This window comes from Vanacampus margaritifer, chromosome 9, assembly GCF_051991255.1.
Source record: "Vanacampus margaritifer isolate UIUO_Vmar chromosome 9, RoL_Vmar_1.0, whole genome shotgun sequence".
In the NCBI taxonomy this organism is placed as follows: Eukaryota; Metazoa; Chordata; class Actinopteri; order Syngnathiformes; family Syngnathidae; genus Vanacampus; species Vanacampus margaritifer.
In genome coordinates this window covers 23,869,271-23,894,593 of record NC_135440.1, presented here as the reverse complement: position 1 = coordinate 23,894,593, position 25,323 = coordinate 23,869,271, and the positions used below count along the sequence as shown (strand labels likewise).

The window sequence follows — 25,323 nt, the reverse complement described above, 5'->3', positions numbered from 1 at the left end:
GATTCTCTGTCATTTATGTTACTCATTCTTGGGGATGAACAAGACTAAATTTGATCTAATCCAGATCCAAATCCATTTAGGAAATGATTGGGGATTCTGTGTCATTTGTTCTTGACATTGAAGAAGAAAGAGGTTTCTTGGATCAGATTTAGGACCACGTTTACATGGACATCCAATCCATATTCAAACCCACAATGGAACAGGATCAGCAATAGTGTCATTCATTCTTAAGGTCAAAGAAGACAGAAGTCGCTTGTAGTGACATAGGACCACCTTTGAAGCGAACCAAATCCAATCCTGATTCAGATCCACAATGGAAAGAAATCTGATCATGTAATGCACATTCTTTTACGTTGAAAAAGACTTTGTTTGATCAAACTCGGATTTAAATCAAAGGCTGAAGTTCCTTGACATGAATCAAATCCAATCTGTATTCAGATCAGTGTTCCTGCCAAGTGTAAACGGGCTTTGTCACAAATGTGGTTCCATCGTCTAAATGGAACCACAACACCTGGATCAATGGCGGCACGACGGCGTGCATTTGAGAACGCTTTAGGATGGTGGGAGCCAAATTCACTATTGTATTGACTCGCTCCAATTCTCCTACTGTTGTGAACATTTGTAACGATTTGAAATAACGTCACGGACCTTGTGCACGTCGCACGTTTGCAACGCGTGCAGCCCGCGTGCGTTCGCACGTATCACCCGTCATCGCGGAGACTCTGTCTGACATTCGTCTGATCTCCCGATCCGAGTGCCGGCGCAAGCCATTGTTGCTGTCGCATTCGTCCCGTCATCCTCCCCGCCACGTCCTCATTTGCTGTGACTTTAATTTTCCAGACACGCCTATAAAAGCCATTTCGGCATGCATTAAAATGCATTATTGTCATGTTTTTTTTAATTTATTATTACAGCCTCCTCTGTTCCTCATCTGAAAGACGATCGCGCATTCAGAGGAAGTCATCCCCTTCTTTTCTTTGCGTGTGTGTGTGAGTGAGTGTGATTGTCAAGGGCAATGCAAAATAGATGAGCAGCACAAAGGAAGGCGCCGGGGCTAAAGTCGTACAGCTCAATAGAGCGCCGCTCACAAGTGTCTGCCGGCAGCGGGTGCAATTACAAACACAGCGCATGTAAAAGTCAAGAGAATACAAATCACATAATAGACGCCCGGCTTCCGAGCCAGTGCGACACACACACACACACACACACACACACACACGCGCACACAAAATGCCCCCGTTGAAGGCTATTACGTGAATGTCTGCGCATAAACCTGCACTCTCACAAAAAAATGGTTATCCTCCAACGTGGAGTATAAATGCATGTGTAATCCCTCAATGTCCTTTAAATGTTATTCCCGTAAAGAATGACCTAACAGGCAGACAAATGTGGGTGGTTGGTGGGTGGTTGGTGGTTCGAGTGTCACAAGGCGAGTGGATGAAGGTCTGACCTTGGTGCACCGAGACAGCAGGTCATAGCAAGGACGAGTGATAGCAGCAACTAGAGCAGGCCGTTTTTTTGAATATGGGCCGTTAAGCGCATGTATATCCAAGTAACGTGTACCTTTTTTTAGCCAACTCAGGCTGGTGCAGTCTGAATCCAAGCCTTGCTGATGAAACCTGTTCAGATGAGAGACGACTTCTAGAGCAGTCCAGTTGTGATTTTTTTGCCCTAAGAAGGAAATGACAAAAATCAGGCATTAAAAAAACAAAAAAAACATATATTACTTTTTTTAAATGCTGCTATTCCAAATCATTTGGAAGATGGGCAAAAAAGAAAAAAAAAAAGCTAGCTGCTCTGCCAAAACACTGACATTAATCCTTTTTTAAGTTTTAAAACTTTTTGCTTTTAAACTTCCTTTTAAGTTTAAAAGCAAAAAATAAAGACATTTTAATATGACAGGAAGTTGTAACAGACTGTGCCAAAACCTCTTTTTTTTTAACAAGGCCAAAATGGATTTTCAATGCCAAAACTTAAAGGTGGCATTCTGGCTTCATATCACAGCTCCTCTCTTCCTTGCACAAACTACCCCCCCCCCAAAAAAAAAAAAAAAAAAAACTAGCCCACTGAAATTGTTGCCTAACCACATTGTATCCTCATACAGCTCCTTTTAGTAGGATATTTTAAATAAAGTGTTTTAAAAAGCACTCTATAATATTTCCTTAAAAACATACAGCGATGACATAAATAGAACGTAAAGAATAATAGTTTGTGTATCATGATTAATTCATTGCAACACCTCCTGGTGTGGACAACTTGGCCACCAGGGGGAGTATAATACAGTCATGAAGAGACAAACAAAGAAGACTTTTACAACTACTGTAAGTGATTAAGTAAGCTGCAGTATTATTTAGGATTTATGCGATCAAAATTTTGGCGCCAAATTTAATAAAAAAAATTAAATACATTTAAACCAATCTGATCAGAGTGGACCAATATTTTTATGTAAACAACTTCTTTATTTAATGTACAGTCTTGGGACCGTCCGACCCACAAATAGCCAAAATTCACATATAATTGACGCCCATTAAACACCCCACAAGTATATATATATATATATATATATATATATATATATATATATATATATTTTTTTTTTATTATTGGCAAGGAATTGAAAAAAACATCTGACTATATATGCTGTGAAACCTCCGATTATTAACAATGGCAGTCGCTGGAGTGAATGAGATTGTTTACATTTCTGTAATGTTTAATTTCGCCGATCTGATCAAAGACGTCATTGAGCAACCGGCAAATTTATGACATTACAGCCAATCACCAATTTTGCATAAATGGAAAATATCTGCCAATCCGATGCAGCCGATCAGATCTGTGTAAGATCTACTACCTTTAGTCGTTTTTCTCAAAAAATAAAGAAAATATGCCTGTGAGCAGTTTAATATCATCTGTCTACAGTACACGTGTTGATGTACCAACTCTGTTGAAATAACTAAAGTTCGTATGCTTTACAATGACAATACTTCACTTTACTTTCACTTTTCACTTCATCCTATGGCGGAGTCTTAAAACGCTACAAAATAGTTAAAAAAAAAAAAGTGTTGTGAAGGAAACCCATCCCTGCTGCTTTGGCTCGCCGATTCAAGTGTGACGAGCATGCAACACATTGTGTGTGTGTGTGTGTGTATTGACACCGGGGTGTTGTGCTGTGGGAGCGCCGTGCAGGTTTTGGCATGCTGGGTGCCAATCGAGCTGTGAAAATAGCAATTGAGTAGGGAAATGGGGAATAGCACCTCGCCACTATGTAACCTCGGTGTGCATGTGTCACTCATTCAATGGGAGCGCGCGTGCGCACGTGTCGACGGTGAAAGCCCCTCTCCTTCCCGCCTTGGTATGTAGGCTATCTATGAAAGCGTGTCACAGGCGTATCCAAGCCCCCAGCTCTGGAAGCGAATAGAATTAACCCAAATAAAGCGAGGAGTGTAGCAGGGAGAACACATGAAAAGGACCGACGACTCTCTGAGGCCGGTGGGCGGCGATGCGGCGTAACTGTGACACACAAAATAATAATAAAAAATACAGATCATAAATAAAGCAAAGTTTGTCACACTTTTTGAAACTTGCCAAGTATGCATTGCTGCTGTGTTTTTTTAAAGTTCACAACAGCAAGCTAGTAAAAGTTTAATTTGGAATACAAAAACGGATTAAAAATGTTGTAGTACGGCATGCCAGGCCAGTAGTTGGCGATGTCAAGTATGTTTTTGGCTTTAAATTAGCTAGCTAGCTAACTAACTAGCTTTAAATTTCCACTGTGAGTTCTTTTTTCCAATGGTATCTCAAAGCGGACATTTTTCAAAACTAAAGTACTCTGGCTGTTTGTTATTGGTTTTGTTTTTTGTTATTTTTTTGGGGGGGGGGGGTGCTTAAAAAGCTAACATTAAATAGAGGTATGAAAGGTAATTTCACAACAAGCATTTTTTAGCCTACAATGCTAACAATGGAAAGTCTATTATATTTTTGGGATTATCTAGTGTTTCTGTTTCCTCTTTTAACGTAACACAGAAAAAAAGTGGATACAAAAGTTAAGTATTCTCTGGCGCACTAGGAACGAAAAATGTCCGAAATAGTGTTACTGTATTTCTATGACGTTTAAAATGTAAAACATTGGAAAAAATCGGCACTATTTTAAAGGTGATAGATATTATATAATTGTGGCGGCCGTGGCCCAGGGTGAAGAGATGATCGTTCAGTAACCAGAAGGTCGCCTGTTCGATCCCCGCTCTCCCCAAGTCATGTGTTCGTTGTGTCCTTGGGCAAGGCACTTCACACACATCACTGGAAGGTGCGACTGGTCGGAGGGGCCGTAGGCGCACACTGGCAGCCACGCTTCAGTCAGCCTGCCCCAGGGGCAGCTGTGGCTACTTAGTAGCTTACCGCCACCGCAGTGTGAATGTGTGAGTGCATGAATGATGTATCGTCTTTGAGTGTCTAGAAAAGCGCTATAAAAATCCGATGCATTATTATTATTTTTTATATAGTGTTACCATGTTTTCACGAGTGTTTTTCGAGTTTAAATCGCTTACTTTTTCTCAAAGCAGAAAAGGAGTTTCTAAGAACGATAAAGCTTACCACCGCTACCGCGTTTCCCATGATAGCATATTTCGAGCCTAAAATGCTAACATAATTAAAGCATATCTCAAAGTGTTTTTCTTAACAATAGTGAAAATGCTAACCATCGAGACATTGTATTCCTTTCCACTTTGAGATATTTTTTCAGTGTTAGCATGGCTTGACAAATGCTATCGTGGAAACAAGCTAACACGATTAGCATTCAATGTTTGCATTTGAATAAACATTTTCGAATGAGATGCGGGCTTTACAGACTTGTGGGCGTCCCTCAATGCCGCTTGTGAATCCATCACATCACCTCCGCGCACAGCATCGTTTATCTTGATGAAATGATAAACGCGTCGGCACTTGACTTCCCTTCGCGTCCGCTTAGCGGGGCGACCACTCCGAGACGGAAAAAAAAAAAAAAACGCGTGGCTCCACAATGGAGCGCAGGTGCTCGGCAGCTATGGAACTCACCAGCTTTCTCCTTCTTTCATGAAGATGAATTTCTGAACGCTTAAGGCTCAGACCTGCTGGTATATTGAGGTCAGCGCTAGCTAGGTAGCTGGTGGGTGGTATCAGGTGTAGAGAAAAAGCCTGGAGTGGCCGACAGGCATGTACAAAGTAGGTCTTTGGTTATCTTTATTTGCACTCCTGCCAAGTTGGGGGAAAAATTAACTTTTTTTTTTTGCTTCACCCCGGTGTCCGGCACAAATCACATTTCCTCTTTAACAAATGGCTCTGGATGTGTCAGTGCTTGTCCAATTGTGTGTCTGTGTGTGTATATATGCATGTGTGTGTGCGTCCCTTCTGTTACTGTCCCTTCATTTCACGGTCCGGCACCTCCGCGTGAATCCTTTTCCTTGGGCTCATTATCAGTGCTGTTCAACGAACATCCTGGCAGAATGCATGCGGAGGTTGGGGGGGGGCAAAAATGATTATTCCGGTGGGCACAGGAAGGGTCGGCGGCGGCATTATGACTTTTTGTTTTGTTTTGTTTAGCGCATTCATTACTTTGACGTCGTGCATAAATAAAATAAAAAAGCAGAATGGAAGCAGAGAACCTAATTTAAAAGAAGTGCTGACTTGAAAAACTTGGTTTTAAGTTTTGGTTCACACCTGTTTATTGCCACTCCTTTGGCGTTTACTGTAAACAAACATTAAACAAAAATTATTACCCATTGTGTATTCAACCAAAACGGCATAACTTTCTATTATAAAAGTCTGCTAGCGTAATGCTAAAACGCTGCGAAAGGGCTTATAGACAGGCTAACGAAACTAGCATAAACACCATGGCAGGTTTAAACCTTTAATCAACTTATATGAATGGAAACAGTGCCTAACAAACCCAGAACAAAAACAATACTCAGGTTTATATTCTTTCTACACTGCGAAAAACACTGATCTGAATGTATGACTGGATAGCCGATAGCTTATACGCGCCCGTGCGAGCCGTTGAAGCGACAGGGCGGCCATCTTGCTCCTCCCATCTCGCGAGCAGACTATTGTATAAACTATACGGTATACGTACAGATTAGACATATACAGCTCGTAGGCAGTTAGTTTAGGGCTGGGCGCTGGGGTGGGGGTTTTGTGGCGGGGTGATCACTATTTTTCAAAAAGAAAAAAAAAAATTAACAAGTGGACGGTATGTGCTGCTTTCTTTTAGCACTCAGTTCCTTAGACCCTAATATTAGATTTGGCATCTTTTGTTGAATTACAGTTAGTTTCCTCCTGTAAACATTAAGCATATAATTTATACATGTATTTAGGGCAACTTGTAAAATGTCTGAAGTCCTCTTATTAACAAATTTAAAACCTGATAAACCATGCTGTTTCTACTGAGTACTGTCTCAAATGTTCTCCAATTTTGATACTGTAAATGCATAGGATCATATGCAGAGAAACGTTTCTACGGAGGAGCAAGATTCATAAGTCTCGGCTATCCAGTCATATTTTCAGATCAGTGGTCGAAAAACGACCAATATTACCGCAGCTTAGCTGGAACGTCGTCTTTGTGTTTAATCATCTAATCTACAGTATGTTATACTGCCCCCTGGTGGCCAAGACATGCACACCAGAAAGAGACTTTCTCGTACTAATGAGAAAGTTGCCGTTAATGAGAAAAAAAAATAAAAAATTCCCACGTGACACTTAAGAGACTCCTTTGTTGGAAGAGATAAATGCCATTAAACTTATATTTCAGGGCACCACTATATGTTGAAATTCCATATTTTTTGGTACAACAAGCAGTCAGGTCACATTTGTGTAGTGTTTCCTTCCATTGCCATCTACTGGCCTGGCATGTGTAGTACAATGTTTTCAAATTGCTTCGATATCGTCACCCTTAGTCCTGTGCCCGTCGTTGCTCACGCAAACATCTGCCCGCCCATCTGTTGTTGTCATTTAATCCTCACCGGACTCTCCTGTCGTCTGTTCTTGGCAGACTCCAGCGTGCACGGAGCGGAATTTGGGCACCTGCCGGACAACATTACAGTTCTAGAAGGCGAGAGCGTCACTTTGAGGTGAGTTTTGATCCTTTGCACCTGCGCCCGCTAATTACATTTGAAAAACCTGTTTGTCTTTACACATGCGCACGCACACACACCTGTCAGATCCCGCTCAGCTCACATTGTGCTAATATTCTCAGCTTTGTTTATCCCGCAACAAACTAGATAGCAGTTTATCTCTCCAAATTGAATGCTGTCTGGCAGTGAGTGAATTATTTTATTGAAGAAAAAAAAAAAAGCACACACAAAAAAAAAAAATCTAAAGATTCTTTCTTGGATAATCTGATTATAAGAATCCATAAAAGTTTTGATAGGATCGTCTGAAAATGGTTGCGGGCTAAATATTTTTGGGGATGCTATTCGAAATTTCTGTCTGAGGAATTCAAAAATAATAATGTCTTAATGTTTGGAACTCAGCTCACAATTGCTACTGCTAGAGCGCTGCCTAGAAAGTATTGTACTGATTTTACATCTTCGGCGGACAAAAGATGGGGACTATAAGCATTAATAGTAGGAATTGAAGATTGCTGCGGGTAGAAAGATGGCGATTACTGATTTGACAGGATATTATTCAAAACAAACGAGGACCTACTTCCAACTGAAAATTGCTTCATGTAGAGCAGGGGTGCTCGAGTTGGGTCCTCGAGAGCCCCTATCCCAGCCCGTTTTCCACGTTTCTCTCCGCTAGCACACCTGATTCATGATCAGGATCGTTATCAGGCTTCTGCAAAGCTTGCTGATTAGCTGATCTATTAGATTCAGCTGTGCTGCTTGAGGGAAACGTGGGAAAGCAGGCTGGATAGGGGCTCTCGAGGACCCGAATTGAGCACCCCTGATGTAGCGTGTCGCCGAGAAAGATGCGGAGAACTGATTCGTCAATCTTAAACAGCAACTATTTAGCTCGTTAAAGTATATTCTTGCCACAAAGATGACTGGAATCAGCTGTAAGTCGCTGCATGTAGAGCGCCCCCTAGAAAGATAGAGAGAACTGACGTGTCCACCATTCTGAAAAATATTGTGTTTGTGGAATATGAATTAAGCAGCAAATTAAGGGATTTTACCCTTTTAGATCTTTAAACAGTAATCATGTCACAAGAATCCTTGAAAGTATTAGCATTTGCTAGAGATTGCTACAGGTAGAGTGCTGACTAGAAAACGACAGCTCCCAACACATTACTCTCGCAACAGTAAGTATTATTTCAAAGCCCCCGAGAATCGATATTTGCTTGAACACAGATCTTTAACATCCCCGATCCTGGTAGCCTGAAGCTGCTCTCAATCTATTGAACTTCCTTCAATCCTGCACACCTTGAGGACGTTTTTTTTTTTTTTTTTTTTTTTTTTACAATCGATGTCACCTGTTTTTTTCTACCCAGCCGTTTGTTGGATGTAAACACTGCAGAGCCGCCTCTCTGGAGACATGTTTAACGATTCAAACCAGGTCTTTTTCTTTTTTTTTTTTTTTTAATATGTCTGCAAAATGTATTGGCTTTTGTTTCCGTCGTGAAGTTCCACAGTCAAGTTCAAGTGAAGGTTGAAGGAAGTTGGCGAACATCTCTCACTATTTGGGTCAGAATGTTTTCTTATTTGTTGTTGTTTCATTTTCGCATGCCATTAGAGGGCAGACGGTTGGGAAAACATTTTTTTGGGGCGAAAATCACTCCCAGTGTAACATTTCTCATCAAGCCTTTATGACTTCACGAGCAGCAATAAAACGGCCTATTTTGTAATCAAACGTGTGCGCGTACTCGCTGGACAGCCCGCGGCTGACAAACAAAACACAAAAGCGCTTTATAAATAAACTTCCACTTGAATGTAAATTACTTTTTTTTTTTTTTTTGCCCAAGTACTTTTTTTTTTTTTCTCCAGACGATGCAGTTTGATGCGGGCCATTAAGACCAAGCCACATTTGATGTTGTTACGCTTCTCATTTCCTTTGGGCTCCAAGTGCTGCAGCAGCAGAAGAAGCAGCGGCAGCAGACGTGATTAAGTTTAAAATTAGATTAATACGCCATTTGTACACAGATTCTGTCATTTTTATGGCGGAATTACTCGCACCGAACCTTGTCTGCGCATCTGCGAGACAAACGTCAGCTTAGAGACTATTTATGTTGAAGAAAGTCCAACTTATGTGATTTTTTTCCCCCCTTTTTTTTTAGGGGAGGGGATGGAGGGCGTTTTTGCAGTTCTTTTATGCTAGTCTATTTCAACATGAAGAGCTGGATGTGTTTTACTTTCTGTTTGGGTCACAATCACCCATGGACATTTTCAGAATACCAAAGAAACCAACATAACAAGGGGGAGTTAACAATAATCATGAAACGGCAAATCCTGACAGTCATCTTTTTGAGCCAGTTTGAAGGGCAATTGCTACTAGTTAACAAACTTCACTAATTTCGGAAGATGTAGCGGACTTACTGAATTTCAAGACAAGCAGCAGTTTGGTAGCTAGTTAGCAAATCTAATGCTAACACTCAATGCAAATAGTCAGATTCAGGAACTAGAATCAGTGTAATTATTATTGCGTATTTTTATTTTTTTTTGACATTCCACAATTCTCTCAGGCATATATTATTTAGCTAGTTTCTATATAATTTTGTTATAACTTTTTATAAAGTCCAATCTGAACACGATACAGAAATATTTGTTGGTGTTTTTTGGGCAGCGGTGGCAAATCCAGGTCCAGAAGGTAAGAACGCTGCCACAGTTTGGCTTTAGCCGCTAATGCTAGCTAGCTAGCTAGATAGATAGATAGATAGATAGATAGATAGATAGATAGATAGATAGATAGATAGATAGAAGGTAAACGAGCACCATGAGTGCTAGCTAGCTAGCTAGTTAGCTCCCTAAATGTGCACCATGGGTGCTTGCTAGCTAGCTAACTCCCTAGCAAGTAACCGAGCACCATGGGAGCTAGCTAGGGGGCTAGCTAACTAGCACCTGAGGCTAAAGCCAAAGTGCGGCATGATTTTTATTTTCTGGACCTGGATTTGGCACCTGTGTTTTTTGGGGGCGTTGGAAAAGTTTCCATTCATTTGAATGGGGAACGATGATTTGAACGATTTAACTACGAAGTCAAGTGCCACTGCATAACTAACTGGCCATGATTAGTTGTAACGCTTTCGAGTTGGCGTCGTGGCTGAATCATTTCAACACATAGAATGTTACTCATCAGTTTTGCATGAGATGGATAGAAAAGGACACTTGTGAATAGACGAGCAGAGGCGGCACAAAGCTCAGATATAACGTGAATCATGTGCTATTCATGGACCTTCTTCTTTTCTTTTCTTTTTTTTTTTTAAATCAAGCAGAACACTTTTGGGGAGATTTTTCATGTCGGGTGTTGTGAAAACACTCGAGGGGGATGCAGTCAGTGTGCGTCAGTGTCGTTATTGTCGGTTGGAGCACGCGGACGCCGACGCAAAGCGAAGAAGAGCTCAAGGCCGACAGGAAGCATCGTGAATGCTTGTATTTATTTAACAAGAAGTACAGACGCAAAGAGAGAGAAAGGCTTGACAAGACCGAACAAACAGAGAGAAGACACAGGTGGGAAGAAGGCAGGCAAGGGCAGACGAGAAACTACACACACACGAGGAAGCTGGCATGGCTGACAAGGCGATAGAAAAACATCTAGGGATGGGAAAAAAAAAAAAAAAAGTCACATTCAAGAAAGATGAGAGGCTAACAAGTAATGTGAGAAATCTTGAAAGTTGTGGAGCAAGCTGAAAACTGCTGCTGGAAGAGTGCCGACGAGAAAGCGCAGTCGCGCGTAGCCTATATAAGAAATCTTAGTTTGGACAGGATTCAAAACAGGCATCTATTTCCCTTTCAAATTCAGCCTTTTAGATCTGTAGACAGTGAACATATAACAAGAACTGAAAGATTTGGAATCAGATGGAAATTGCTACTGCTCGAGTGCTGCCTAGAGAGATCGAATACTGATTTGTCATCCATCTTGATTCATTTATAATTAAAAACCAACAGGATACTACTTTAACCTTAAACTTTCTAGTTTGTTCAGCAATAATCACAAGAATGCTCTAAGGGTTTCAAGAGGAAAATTGCTACTAGTAAAGCGCTGCCTAGAAAAAAAATGTTTTTTATTGATGTGACCACAGGAACAGTATGACATTAATCTTGGTATTCAAAACAAACTATTGTCGATTTTATGACAAGGTTTTGTTAACAAGAATCACATAGCAAGAATCCCTGAAAGTTTCAAACTTAAAATTGCTACTAGTGTGCCTAGGTGCCGCCTAGAAAACGTGAAGAACTGATTTGACAACAGGTATGGCATCCATCTTGGTTTGGGTATTATTCAAAACAAGCTGCAACCTGAAAACAAGCTGTAAACACAAATCACAACGTTTCCAGATTAAAATTGTTGCTAGTAGAGAGACGTCTAGAAAATATAAATGACTGATTTGATCACACGTATGGCATCCATCTTGTTTCAGCTATACAGTAATTTTTTTAAAAAGAATATTTAATATATTTTATTACATTCTTTTACAACAGTAAACTAAAATTATATTTAAAAAAAAAATGCCTGAAAGTTTCTAGATCAAATTGCTACTGTTAGAGTGCCGCCTAGAAATCTGCAAATTATTCATTTGACTACATATGTGGCAGCCATCTCACTCCGCTCTACTTTGCTTTCTGTAACAATCACAGAATAAGAATACCTGAAAGTTTAAAGGTGAAAATGGCTACAGATAGAGCGCCGCCTAGATCTGCCCATTTCAAATGCTCTTGTCATTTATCCTCGCAGGTGTCGGATCGACGAGGAGGTGACGCACAAGGCCTGGCTGAACCGCTCCAACATTCTATTCACGGGCACCGACAAGTGGTCGCTGGACAAGCGCGTCACGCTGGTCAATAGCAACAACAGCGACTTCTTGGTCCACATCGACAAGGTGCAAGTGAGCGACGAGGGGCCCTACACGTGCACCTTCCAGGCAAACAACAAGCCGCGCATTGCCCACGTCTACCTCATCGTGCAAGGTCAGAATTTGTTGGGACATTTGGGGAAAAAATTGAAATGGAATCTATGTTGTGAAACATACAGGGAGTCAGCCATTTTGTATTTGAAGGTGCCTTCACTTTCCTTTGTTTTCTTTGGTCCTTCCTCGGGTCTCCTGACTTTAGGTGAACGGTATGGGATTTTTTTAATAGGTTTTAGGTGAACTAATGAATGCACACTCACACGCACGCATGCATATACACATACAAAAAAAATAAAAATACAAAATAAAATGAAGGTGCCTTTTTTTTTTTTTGGTATCTCAGCAAACTTTTCATCGTTATCACCTGATCACAGAGGTGGCAAACCCAGGTCCAGAAAGCCCTTTTTGCTAGCTAGCTAGCTCCCTTAGCAGGTAACCGAGCACCCGGGGAGATAGTTAGGGAGCCACCTGGGGCTAAAGCAATACTGGCTGTTGACAGGACCTGGATTTGCCACCTCTGTCTGATCACCACCAAATTTGAACCGGGTATATTAGACACATGACCAATGCTTAATTGTGGAAGTTGTGACTTTTAATCATAAGGTGTAAATGGATCTCGACAGCAGTTTGATGGGTCGCTATTTTCAGTTTTTCTGGCATTTGGGCAATTTTTGGAACGTTTGTACCAGAACAAAGGCACGATTATTAACGTGGGTAGTCGTGATAGTCACAGAGAACACATATCCTAAGCTAGCATTAGCACTGTAAACAAGCTGATGTTAGCTACATTGCTAGCATGACTTATTCCTAATTCAATGTTGCTTTATAATAACCCTTATTGGTTTGAAGTCCTATTTTTGGAATACACAAACACAAATCAAAAAGCGGTGATGAATTTGCATGTCAAACAGAAATGGTGCTTTATGACAAGTGACAAGGTCGCCAATTCCCCATCAAGCACGAAAATATGATCTCCCGCCATCAAGGTCATCCTTCGCCGTGCCTTCTGCTCGCAACCGCCACATCTGCCAAATGACTTAATTACGCGTTCCGTTTGTTGGCTGCGATTGACGCTTGACACCGCGGAAGCAATCAGTAGGTTTTATGGGCGCTTCAATGTGCCTTTTCCTGTTAAATCACAACTAACAAGCCCGCGCGACAATTTAGCACGCGAGCTAAGTCGTACGTATGAATGAGTCGCGGCTTCATTGCGGCTCACCTGCAAAAGGTAAATAGAAGCCGAAAGCGCAGGTGGCTGGTGACAAAAGTGGGACGGCCGAGAGCGCTTTCTCACTTCCCTGCCGCAGAATCTGTCGACTTGTTTGTCTTGATTTGGGAAGTCAGACAGATTCGACGCGAGCGGAACGGCGCGCGGAGGCTCGAGTGCATCTGCTGGCAAAAAATGCGAGAAAAGTGTGGCAGAAGGCACAGCGATCGCTGATTAGCGGTGGGAAAACAAAAGCCAGCTGACATTCGAACCCGGCTCCTCCAAGTGTCTACTGTATATCCTTTATAGACCAAAAAGGATTGATGTTTCGTAACTAGAGCCGCAACGGGCTCCGCATTCCGCTCTGTATCATATTGATGATTAATTATGACCCTGGAGTAATGGCTGCTTCAAATATTGTCAGCTTATTACAGATTGCTCTTGTTCTGGTTCTGAATTTGGAGGTCGGATCAGGGCAGGGACGGAGCAGTTTCGCAAAAATAAATAATTTATAATAATGTATTAGCATTTTACTGATTTGATATTCACTCTCAGCTAAGCTAAGCTAACCTAGCTAAAAAAAAATGTACATCTGTTCTCCTTTCAGAATTCTTATACTAACAACTTTTTTTTTTTTTTATCATAATCGCCCTAAAAGAACAGGATGCGTTTATGGCTGACAGGTGGCAAAGAGATGCTGACTGAAGTGCTTTTTGCCAAATGCAGCCAAGCAAGCAAACAATCACGTCTGGAGGGTCCAAATCTTGGCATAGACTACCAAACGCACACGACATACATGCGCATATATATGTTTATATTTATATGTTTGTATTGCTGAGCGCTGCGATTGTTTGTTTATTGTGCCGCTTCGCCGCCGATGCCGTCGGCTACCCGGCAAGTGAAATGAGAGCCATGGCGGAGCCAAGCTCATTAAAAACAATGATAATGGCCCATTTAAATTCAAGGGCCGTCTCGTTATCAATTTAAGTATGAGGCAGAGTGTTGCACGCTCCGTGCCGGTTAATCGGGTTTGTTGTTGCCCGGCCGCTGGATCAAGAGGAAATTGACACTCTTGATCAATTCTACGAGGAAAAATGACTTTCCTTGAGTTAGAAAATATTAGCATGCGGTCTTAGTTTGTTTTATTGACGCGAAATGCGGCATGGCAGGACACATAAAAATTGGTACTTTTGTATTTTGTAGATTGGTGGCAGTTTGAGGATTCACTATTTAAGTTACTATTTTCTCCAAATTGGGTCACTATTGTGGCTTTGGGAATTGATAAGAATCTAGTAATTCCGATTCTTGATGTGACGTAATTGATGTCCATTTTGATTCCTAGGAAGAATCAAATTATTATCATGGGAACCGTTTTTTCGATTCTCATTTTAGTTTCTGCCTGAACGAAATACTCAGAGAGAATTCACACGATCATCACCAAATTGGATTTGAGAACAGAATGACCTTGATTTTAAAAGCTATATATATATATATATATATATATATATATATATATATATATATATATATATATATATATATATATATATATATATACTGTATATACGTATATACGTATCAGTATTTCTGTTTTCTCAGTGCCAGCCAGAATCGTCAACATCTCCACAGACGTGTCTGTGAACGAAGGCGAGAACGTCAACCTCTTCTGTCTGGCCGTGGGCCGGCCCGAGCCCACCGTCACCTGGAAGGACCAGAAATGTATGTACCCTTTTTTTTCTCTTTTCTTTTTTACCGCAATTCCGGCATCAAGCCTCAATCAGCGTTCCGCCCTTCATCCCGTGTTGTCATCCTTAAAGCCAGCTGCATTGTCTGGCCTCTTCCGTCTTTCAAATCCACTCTGCTGTGTTTTGCTGGCGTCCTGGTGTTTTGTCCCAAATAACCGCTCATTACGCGTGATTATCCCCGCCGCGCCACCCGTAATCATCGGCATCTGTCTTCATCGGGGGTCCCACGTCAAGCGGCGTGGTGCTGCCAAATGACGCTAGCCGCCACTTTTGGAACTTCACGGGAGGCTATTTCTACATATACTACTATACGCTGAATGGCAGCCAGCAAAACGTAAACATCCTTCATTCCCTTCAATTTTGTTTCGTTCATTTTCACTGAAGCAGCCCCCTTCGCTCTTGATTTGATTGACTTTGCATTTCATAAATCAAATCATCTTTTCCCATTAAAATGAATGGAAATGCCATTAATCCGTTCCAGCCTTCCTTAAAAAGGAAAAGAAAAATAATGTAATGTTTATTTTAATGAGTAAAAAATACGCAAACGTCCTTCATTTCCTTCAATTTTGTTTCAAAATCAAATGCCGTCATTCCTCCATTGTTGCGTGCGTGCGAGTCCACGAGAAGCTCTTCCGATCTGCCGAGGATTATTTTCTTTAACTTGTCCAACGTTTTATCAAGTGGGATAATTAGCGGTTGGCCTCCAGAGCCGAGGCAAAAAAAAAAACTTGCGAGCGCAGCCTGCTTTGGATTCGGCACCGGCAGCGGGTGAGATGCAGCGGGAGCAGCAAGCGCACTGTAGATCACTGGGACAAGCCGCAGTAAATAGGTCAGTGTGTACGACCACTGAACTCCGTGTAATTAGACTCTTAGGGCAAAGGATGCGCAACCTACTGTCCTCTGCTGCTTGCACACAGATTTCCTCCCCATGATGTCCGCTGCTAATGTCAGCACTTAATTCCTTTGGAATGCTGCAAATTCACTGCAAAATTCGAATCTAAGATTAAAACTGTCAAACCAAAATGTGCTTGTGCTTTTTATGCCTTCTTAGTAAGCATTTTTTGGTGGCAGAACATTTCACTTGCTTCAAGCAATTTGTTTTATTAAGAATCTTGTGGTAAAGTTGTGCCTTGAGATACAAATTAATTTGTTCCGTAACCACACTCATAAATCAAATCATCTTTTCCCATTGAAATGAATGGAAATGCCATTAATCCGTTACAGCCTTCAACGGCGTGACCTTGTGCTATATATATTTTTCCAATAATTGTGCTTTTATACATTTTTTAAAATGCAAATAGACTGAGATGATTTAGTTTTATAATTCAGATTGTTCCACAAATGGACACCTTTGGTTGAAATACATAACAGTTTTTTTTTTCTGTATTTAGGTTTGGAAAAAATATCTGTTCCTCTTAATTTGTAATCCGGAATTTGATTTGCATGTTAATTAGTACAATTTCATGATGGGCTTTGTAGATTATTTTAAGGCGTTTAAACTCCATCAATTCATAAAATGTTGACGTTTTTAGTTTTAAGTTCATAAATATTAGATTAGTGTGATCTGTGCATCCACATCCGAAAACGACACAAATAGCACGTTTCTGGGTTTGTTTGTTTTTAGTTTGTTGCTTAAAGGGTTAAAGCACTGTGACATAGATGCTACTTACTGTTAGCATTAAGCTCGCGGACTTTAAGAGAAAGTTATGCGGTTGTTATAAATGCATGCGTGATTCTCTGTTTTATGTTTTGTTTGACAGTAACTAGGTGTGGCGTTAAACAGCTTTTTCACTATTAGCGGCGACAAAGCGCAGCAATTGTAAAGTGATGTGCCTTCCCTACCACTGTATGATTCTCATATCAAGTTTGAGCTCACAATTCAAAGCAAATGGCCAAACTTATATCTCAAAACTTGTGAGTCAAGTTACTCGTATCTAAAGGCAACACTGTCTTACCAATACAGAGTATCGATTTTATGTATTGTGGTTTACAATAATATTTAGCTGTATTTTCAATTTCATTTTTACCCCTAGCTAAAAAGCGAAGCGTGGAGAGTCTCCGGAAGAAAAAAAAATCCTTAATTTTTTTTTTTATTCATGTATTTTTGTTTGTTAAACAAAGAACCAACAGTTTTTTTCCCATTTATTTTACTGGAACAAAATGTGAAATAAAAACTATATTTACACATGGATTCTGTCCATTTGCTACACTGAGAGGATCTTTGCAGTCTTGCACACACGCCGACACTTCCACACACTCGCACATACATTACAAGCGGCGAACATTTGTCCTCGCTCGCAGGCCGACAGCGTTTCTCCTCTGTCAGCTATAATCTACCCCCCACCCCCACCCCCTTCGCCGCCCCCTCGCCATCTCCCACGCCTTCTCACACCCCCAACCCTTCAAGCATCCGACCCCCCCCCGCAACCCGTCAGCTCTCTGGAGATAGCGACCGCATTGCTATTCGGCGTCTGCAAGCAAGCATCAATTGCCGATGACTTGAGGGGCCAGTGAAGGGGAAAGAAGGCTGGACAAGCCCGCAGAGACAGCAAGAAACTAGCAGACATCACTTGCTATTATTCAGTGGCTTCATTGAAAAACAACATGCCGGGTGTGTTGGGAGTCACTTCTGTTGTGTGCGTCGGGGGTTCACAAACTTTTGGGGTCCAAGGACCATGGAGGGAAATTACTGAAAAGCTCTTCGTAATCCAATAACTACCATCTGTACCCCTAAAAGTCATACAAATTAAAAATACAGCCATTTTCACTGAAGCAACCCCCTTCGCTTTGGATTTGATTGATTTTGCATCAAATCATCTTTTCCCATTGAAATGAATGGAAATGCCATTAATCCGTTCCAGCCTTCTATATGAAAACATGGAACCTACCAAAAAAAGATTTCATCAGGATAAAAAAAGTATTTCTATCCGTTTCTGTTTTGCAGCAATTAGCATTAGAATATAGCCAAGTTTCAGCATTATTCACAAATCTGCTTAAAACACTGCGGAAAATAGCTTTTTCTGCAACATGGCCTTGGTTGATCTCTTATACTCTGCTGCCACCTGCTGGCCGTTTTTGTAATAACAGCTATTGCTTTAAGCGTTCTCTTCAGTTCAGAGGCTGCATCAAAGCCTTCTGTGTGCTCTAACATAAAAAAAAACTAGTGCGTACTCAAACAGTGAATACTCGTACTGGTATCAGTCTGAATAAAAGTGGTATCGAACATTTCTAATAAGTACAATATTTATATATTTTGTCAAGATAAAGTTGTAATCGTACAATTTCCTTGTGATATAAAAGTCATTTTAAAAAACGCCTTTTGTCGGAAGGTTTTATTTGCTTAAAAGGAGGACTACAGTCTAAAAAAAAAAGTCCTGCCTTTTGTTCGTGAAAAAATACATATTGTAAGTAATTTGACAGGCTGCCAAGCTAACCGCTAATATAGTCACGCCGGTCTGACGTTGGCGGTGGTCATCAGACACAAAGATCCCATCTATGGCGTCCCTGACCCGCATAGTGGAGGTCTCTTCTTCTCTGTTGGCTTATCACTTGACACGGCGTCACTTGAAACAGGCACAAGAACGAATGTGCGTCGCTGATAGCCGGTGAGCGCTTTGCGAGAAGGAGATTGGCGGCCCCCGCCAGCGGAGACAAAAAAACAAAGGCGTTTTTTTTTTTTGAAAAATGCGTGCGCTTGAGCAGAAAGTAGTCAAGTGTCCTCGTGAGGAAGATGAGCAGGCGAGTCCATCAACGTCCTCCACAAAAAGGCCTACTTCAAACGTTTAAGCTACACTTTGTCATTGAAGAGCGTTTTCAAAGTGGAGCTGTTTGTCTTTCATATTAAAAGACGGCCATGCTGAAATGATGTTCCTCATTTGAATGTAAACAAACAACCGCGGTTTTCTAAAAGTCATTATTTCGTCGGTTGGCGAGCTGCACATATACATAAGATCCATTTACAGCTCTCTCGTTTCACTTGACTTCCAGGCTTGCCCTTACGTAATCAGATTACAAAAAAATGTAACTGTATTACATTACAGTTACAGGAAAAAAACATGTAATCAGATTCCAGGTACATTTATTAAAAATGGGGATTACTTTGAGGGATTACAATTTCTACGATGAGAGTGCGAAAGAGGGCGAGAGAGAGGGACAGAGCGAGAGAGAGCGCCCGCGCAAGTGGGACCGTTGCTACATGTCGGGGAGGTGGGAACGAACGAACTGACTAGTCGTGTCCTCCACACGCCGGCAGTTTGAAAAAGCTTCACGGACGGGAGGAGGAAATGGCGACCGGTATTCACTGGAACTTACTCAGAGCGAAAGTTTGAGTCCAGTGGCATGCTACACGCTGTAGCTTCTTGCTAGCTAGCCCGCTAGCCTACAACCATAATGTGAGTTACACCTTCCAAACAAATCCTCCTGCTATTTGTAGGCTGCCCGGGTCCCTGTTACCCGCAAATAGCAGGGGCATAATGTAAAGAATATATATTGTGGTGATATTTATTTTTATTTTGTCTCCATGAGCATACTCAATATTGGAGTATTCCAAAAGTAATCCAGTTACATTACTTTGATATTATGGTACTTGGATAACGTTACTAACTAACTAGCTACATTTTTTAACATGTAACTTGTAACTGTAATGAATTACATTTTAAAAGTAACCCTCCCACCCTGTTGATTTCACTCCAATCCTCACTGAGGGGACCATGATGGAGCAGATATTCTTCGCTACAAAAAAATAAAATAAAATCATAGCTAGTAAAATGCTGTAATAGTGCAAATGGTTTAGCATGATGCAAAAAGTTCAAAAGGTGAAAGGACAAATAAAGGACAAAGTTAAGGGAGCTGCTAAAATGATCTAAATGGTGCAAAGTGGTTTTAGCACCACACAAAATAAATGGAGCAATATTGAGGTTAACATGTTGACGTGGTCTTGTTCCAGTTTCTCACATGGTCCCTTTTGGGAAATGAATTGCCCGGCCCTGGGTTAAGCTAGTGTTGAGTGTTGAGGTTATGGCAAGAGTTTTTGTTCGGGATTCAGGGATGGATGGTGAATAAGGATTCTACGGCCATCAAGTTTACAAACCCCTGTTCCACAGATTCCAGAGGTTCTAAAATTCCAACTTCCACGATTTTACAATTCTGAGATTCTGATTCATGGAGCTCCAGCTAGGGAGGGTCTTCTTTGGACTCCTGTGTCCGATTTTGAGGCCTCGTCTTCGGATAGAAAAATGCCCAACCATCCCGGAGCCTGGAGGTCCAAAGTCGGATTTTTGTTTTGTTTACCCTCTTGAGACGGGGTGATCATTTGTAGACCTGAGTCGATGTTTTTTTTCTGAATATACAACCTAGATTTGGATTCTCTCTAATTAGCCTTAGGATTCGGGGTTGTGGTTAGGGTTCCGCTTTTAAGGTAAAATCAAGTTAAAGGGTTTGGGTGTAGATTAAGGTTAAAGTCAATCTGACATTCTGATTAATATTACATTTGCGGAATATGAGTTATGAAGCAAAATCCAGCCGTTTTTATCCGTCTCAGGGGGCGGCCATTTTGCCACTTGCTGTCGACTGAAGATGACATCACAGTTGCTCAGGGCTCAGGCAACGACCAATCACAGCTCGGCTTCAGAAGACAGGTCAGCTGTGATAGTCGAGAATTTTTGGGAGGTTGACTTCCGTTTTAAGGAAAGGGTTCGTTTTAGGGCTTATGGCTCAGGGTTCGGGTTCAGAAGGCTTTTATGATGGAGACAGTTAGACCCTGAAGCATAAATGTCATTTTTTTCTTTTTAGTCTTCCTACTAAAATCGACATCACTTTCAATGACAATCGACTACAGTACTTTTGCTTTTGGAACGCGAAAGACAAGAGGTGCCGAGAGCTCAAGTGATCTTCTGTGGCTCAAAGTGCTGGAAAACACTCTGTAGTGCTGAACCCCGGAAAACCTCCTCTCACTTTCATCCCCGCCGCCTCCTCTCCAGGTGGCCAGAAGTCAAGCTCCTTCCAAAGCTCCTAAGTGCTTGATGGAGTTGTATTTTTATACCGCATTGTACCCGTGGCTGCCTGCTGGCTACAGTCAGATATCATCATCATTACTTGTCGCCCCCTTTGCAGCTCCAACGGCTTCACCTCCCCTCCTCTCACGCTATTCTTGGGAGACTTTTTGTTGCAGCCCAGTAGGTGCAGGTTCAAATCGGGGTTAAGGGTTTATACTGGTGCTTAGAAATCTGTGACACATGTCAGAAGTGGCATGTTTAACCGCCAGGGAGTCCGCAGCGTAGGATTGTTTTTCAACCTTCGGTTTCAAATGTGGGTATATTATATATAATATACGCCTTCTTAAGATTCACAAGACAAATGATGTTAGAAGTGGGATATATAGACACAAGGCCAGCTGTGTTCAGATCCATCTGAAGGAATCATTGGATTATTTGGTTCAACCCACTATAGACCCTAGTCCATATCTGTTATTTTATTTCTTTAGATTAGAATTCAGTGACAAATGTGGAGGTTGGCGTTTGTGGATCTTACTCGGCTTCATCTATCCTTCCTTCCTTTAATCCTTCCTCTGGTCTCTTGATGTCTCATTAATCCTGTTGGAATTCAGATGTATCGGTTTGTTTGTTTGTTTAAGATTCTGGATTTGTAAGTGTGGGTGGAGGGTGATGCCTAGTTGGTGTTGGATTTTGCTTTGCTTCATCTTTCCTTTGATCCTTCCTCTGGTCTCCTGACAACTTCACGACTTTGGTGGAACTCTGAAGTATCCAATTAAGGTGAAGGGTTTCAGGTGAATTAAAGAACACACACACACACACACACACACACACACACACACACACACACACACACACATACTTGCACTTGTATCATTAAGAGGACATCCATCAACATAATGCATTTTCTAGCCTCTTACCGTAACCTTAATCATCACAACTGATTGCTTAACCTTAACCCTTTTCCTAACCCCAACCAAAAATACAATTAAAACCTAAACTTTAAAACCAAGTCTTAACCCTCAAAAAGAGGTCTTCAGCTGTTTTGACAGGCCAAAATGTCCTCACTTCACAAAAATGTCCTCATTATGTTGGTTCTGTTAGCATTTTGGTCCTCACAATGTAGCATGTACAGTAACACAAGCACATGCACAAAAAAAGAGTGATGATGATGATGATGATATGTTGACTCGGGAAGGCTGCCGATTGAATAATACTGAGCTCTCAAGAAAAAGAAAAAGAATAAAAAGAATTTAGTGACAAATGGTGTCAGAAGTGAGATGAACAGCAGGGGCCCCAAAATTGAGCCCTGTGGAACACCACGGGGCAGAGCAGGAGTCAGAGCAACCGAGGCTAACAGAAAAAAGTCCTTCAAATCTGGATTGAGAGCACCTTATCAGACAAAAGATGTCAGAAGTGGGATACTTTCCCGATATCATAAATAATGTATCATCTGTATGTCTTTCATCCTCTTGTATAGCTCATTATGTATTCTCCCCGTCTGCAGTTTCTCCGCACGTGTGCCCCAAATCCTTCTTTCCCCCGCTTCTGTCGCCAGTGATGTCACAGACAAGCGCCACGTCGACGTGACTAATGCGACCAGTGAGCAGCACCGCACCGAGCCTATCAAGCAGCGCCAGAAGGCTCGCCTTCCCTTCCCGCCTGTCCCCCGAATCGTCGTCTCCGACTCGGCACCCGCGCTAATAATCCTGCGCTTCTAATCTTCAATTAGAGGCGGCGTGATAATCTCTGTCGTGAATAATGGCGGCGTTTAGCGTGGATTTGTGTGTGCGGAAGCGTGGAGGCCGCTTGTGTGTTTTCGCTGATTGACGGCGACAATTCAGAAGCGGGATTTCCTTGTCAGAGATGATGTAGGAACGTCACGTTCTGTACGCTGCCTTTCTCTAATAGGGGGGGGGGGGGAGTTTTGAGGGCGGGACGTGATGGCCAATGAAAATTCTTGTCATGGACGGTAAAATGTGCTTTTACAGGAATCATATTGACAGCAGTGGCAAAATGCATTTTGCATGTGTGTTCCGCATGTGGCCACTAGATGGTCTGGTGAGCGAGGGCGAATTCCTGGACATCACGGAGATCAAGCGGCAGCAGGCCGAGGATTACGAATGTATCACCCACAACGGCGTGGCCCCGCCCGATCAGCACAAGGTCAAAGTCACCGTCAACTGTGAGTGCGCACCCCCCCTCCCCTTATTGGACAGTCGTCATCCAATCAAGTGACTCTAAGCTCTTTTTTTTTGTATTCGACCCGCAAGACCCGCCCACCATCACCGACATGAAGAACATGCCCGCCACCATGGGGAAGACGGCCATCCTGCGATGTGAAGCCATGGCCGTGCCCCCCGCCTCCTTCGAGTGGTACCGGGACGAGCACAGGTGAGGATGCTTCATTGCTAATGCTAATGCAAATTTTTTTTTTTACATCCATTCATTTTCTGTGCCGCTTATCCTCACCAGGATTTATTCAAGCTAAACTAAACTTAAAAAATTAAAAAAATATTCTTCTTCTTCATTAAATTTCCCCTTATAAATAAAAAACTCAAAAATTGTGGATGTTATTGAATTTCCCCTTAACAAAATTTGAAAATTAGGGGGGGAAAATTTTTAATCGTAATTAACCGCATGACTTCAATATTAACTCACGATTAATCGCAAATATTATATCTGTTCTAAATGTACAATCAAGTTTTCATATTCTTGTTAAAGAAAAATGTTAAACAAAAAGAAATATGGCTGCATCTTTTAGTCATTGATACAGTCATTTCATAATAATTCATAAAATTGAGTTAAAATTAAATGTACTGTACTGTAAAAAAATGAGTGTGATGTTGATTTGTGTTGGTCATTTTTTTGCCACTAGATGGCATAATTGCATTTGTAAGACGTTGGTGACAGCTCAGTGCATTTTTCTTTTCATATTAAATAAGAGCTATCTAATCTTTAACATGAAGTAACTTGTGAAATTCTGCACATTTTCAAAATTGTAAAATACATCTTGACCTCAGTCTCCACAAATATCGTATATGCATTATTGTAAAATTTTATAGTGCTAAATTTTGACATGGACGTGTCTGCTGCGTTGCGACTGGAATTCCCCCACTACAGGCTTTCCAAGTAAGCGGCGGCCATTAATCGCACATTAAAAAAAATTGAGGTGTTAAGAACTTTAAATTAACTCAACATTGTGATACCCTTATTGAAAATATCTATTTTTCATTGCATTTCTCTCTTCAGAAAAAAAATGAAGAAATGCACTCAAAAAAAGCAATCGTTGTTTATGCCATACATGATTTAGCAGAAATTGTCCTCTACAAAGGGCAGAAAGTCAAAAAGGTAAAAGGTGCGAGTGGGCCTCTCAAAAAGGCTCTTTGGAGCGTAATGCGAGCACTCGCACACTAATGATGACAAAAGTTGGGCCTAATGGGCAACAGCGTAAAACAATGAGGTGAGAAGGACATTTTGGCCACAAATGGGCCAAGGTCAGCGTGTCGCTTTTCCAATCTACGAAATCCTCCACTTGAGGAAAAACGGCTTTGAATTGTTGGTCAATATTCATTTCAAATGGAAAAGGAGAGACAGAAAAGTGTGTTTCTGCAACGAGCATGTGACTTGGGAAAATAAAGATGAGCATTTCATTGAGATTTAAATTTGTTTTTTTTTTCAGATTATGTTCTCAATTTTAAGATTATGGTACGCTTGTGATATAAAGATAATGAAATATGCACTTTAAAACGGTTCAAAATAACCCATTGTGGGTCAAACTATATCTGTGTCTTTATATAAAATGACAGTCAAAATATGTCTTTTTTTTCCTGCAAACAATTACAAGTACATTAATTTATTATTATTTTACTGCGGAGTAATCTGAAATTTCCCCCCAAAAATTGCATCAAATCCAGAGCAGCCAAATTTCAGAATGTCATTTAAGTGGTCGTCAATGCGCCATCCAGTAGACAAAATTAGCAACAACTGTTAATTTTAGTGAGAAACTGCAGTTTTTGTTTCTGTCCTCACGGGCCAGATTGGACCTCCTGACGGGCCGGTTCTGGAATATTTGACACCGCTGATTTAACCCCAAACTTTCTATCTATGAAACTCGGGACGCTAATTAGTAGGGGTGGGAATCTTTGAATGTCTCACGATTCGATTTGATTCCGATTTTTGGGTCTGCGATTCGATTCGGAATCCATTTTCGATTGGAACGATTTTTGATTCAGAACGATTTGATTGACAATGATTTTTGCTTCAATTTATAGATGTGCAAGGAATCGTATTGATCTACCCCAGTCTGACTCGCTAATGCTAATTAGCGCGCTACTCGCCGCACTTTTATCACTC

At 41.3% G+C, this 25,323-nt stretch overlaps 1 protein-coding gene and 1 long non-coding RNA gene across 4 annotated transcripts in view; one reads left to right on the top strand and one right to left on the bottom strand.

Annotated features, from left to right (window-relative positions):
* LOC144057854 (uncharacterized) overlaps window positions 1–25,323 on the bottom strand; it is a 79,071-nt gene that overhangs the window by 36,436 nt on the left and 17,312 nt on the right. For all 3 annotated transcript variants that reach the window (XR_013295336.1, XR_013295335.1, XR_013295334.1), the window contains exon 3: window positions 1,564–1,671. This is a non-coding gene — a long non-coding RNA (uncharacterized LOC144057854). The remainder of the gene's footprint in view (window positions 1–1,563; window positions 1,672–25,323) is intronic.
* iglon5 (IgLON family member 5) overlaps window positions 1–25,323 on the top strand; it is a 141,956-nt gene that overhangs the window by 109,669 nt on the left and 6,964 nt on the right. The window contains exons 2-6 of the mRNA XM_077575809.1: window positions 7,016–7,094; window positions 11,851–12,083; window positions 14,832–14,951; window positions 23,021–23,152; window positions 23,241–23,361. Of these exons, the coding sequence (XP_077431935.1) occupies window positions 7,016–7,094; window positions 11,851–12,083; window positions 14,832–14,951; window positions 23,021–23,152; window positions 23,241–23,361 (685 nt within the window). The remainder of the gene's footprint in view (window positions 1–7,015; window positions 7,095–11,850; window positions 12,084–14,831; window positions 14,952–23,020; window positions 23,153–23,240; window positions 23,362–25,323) is intronic.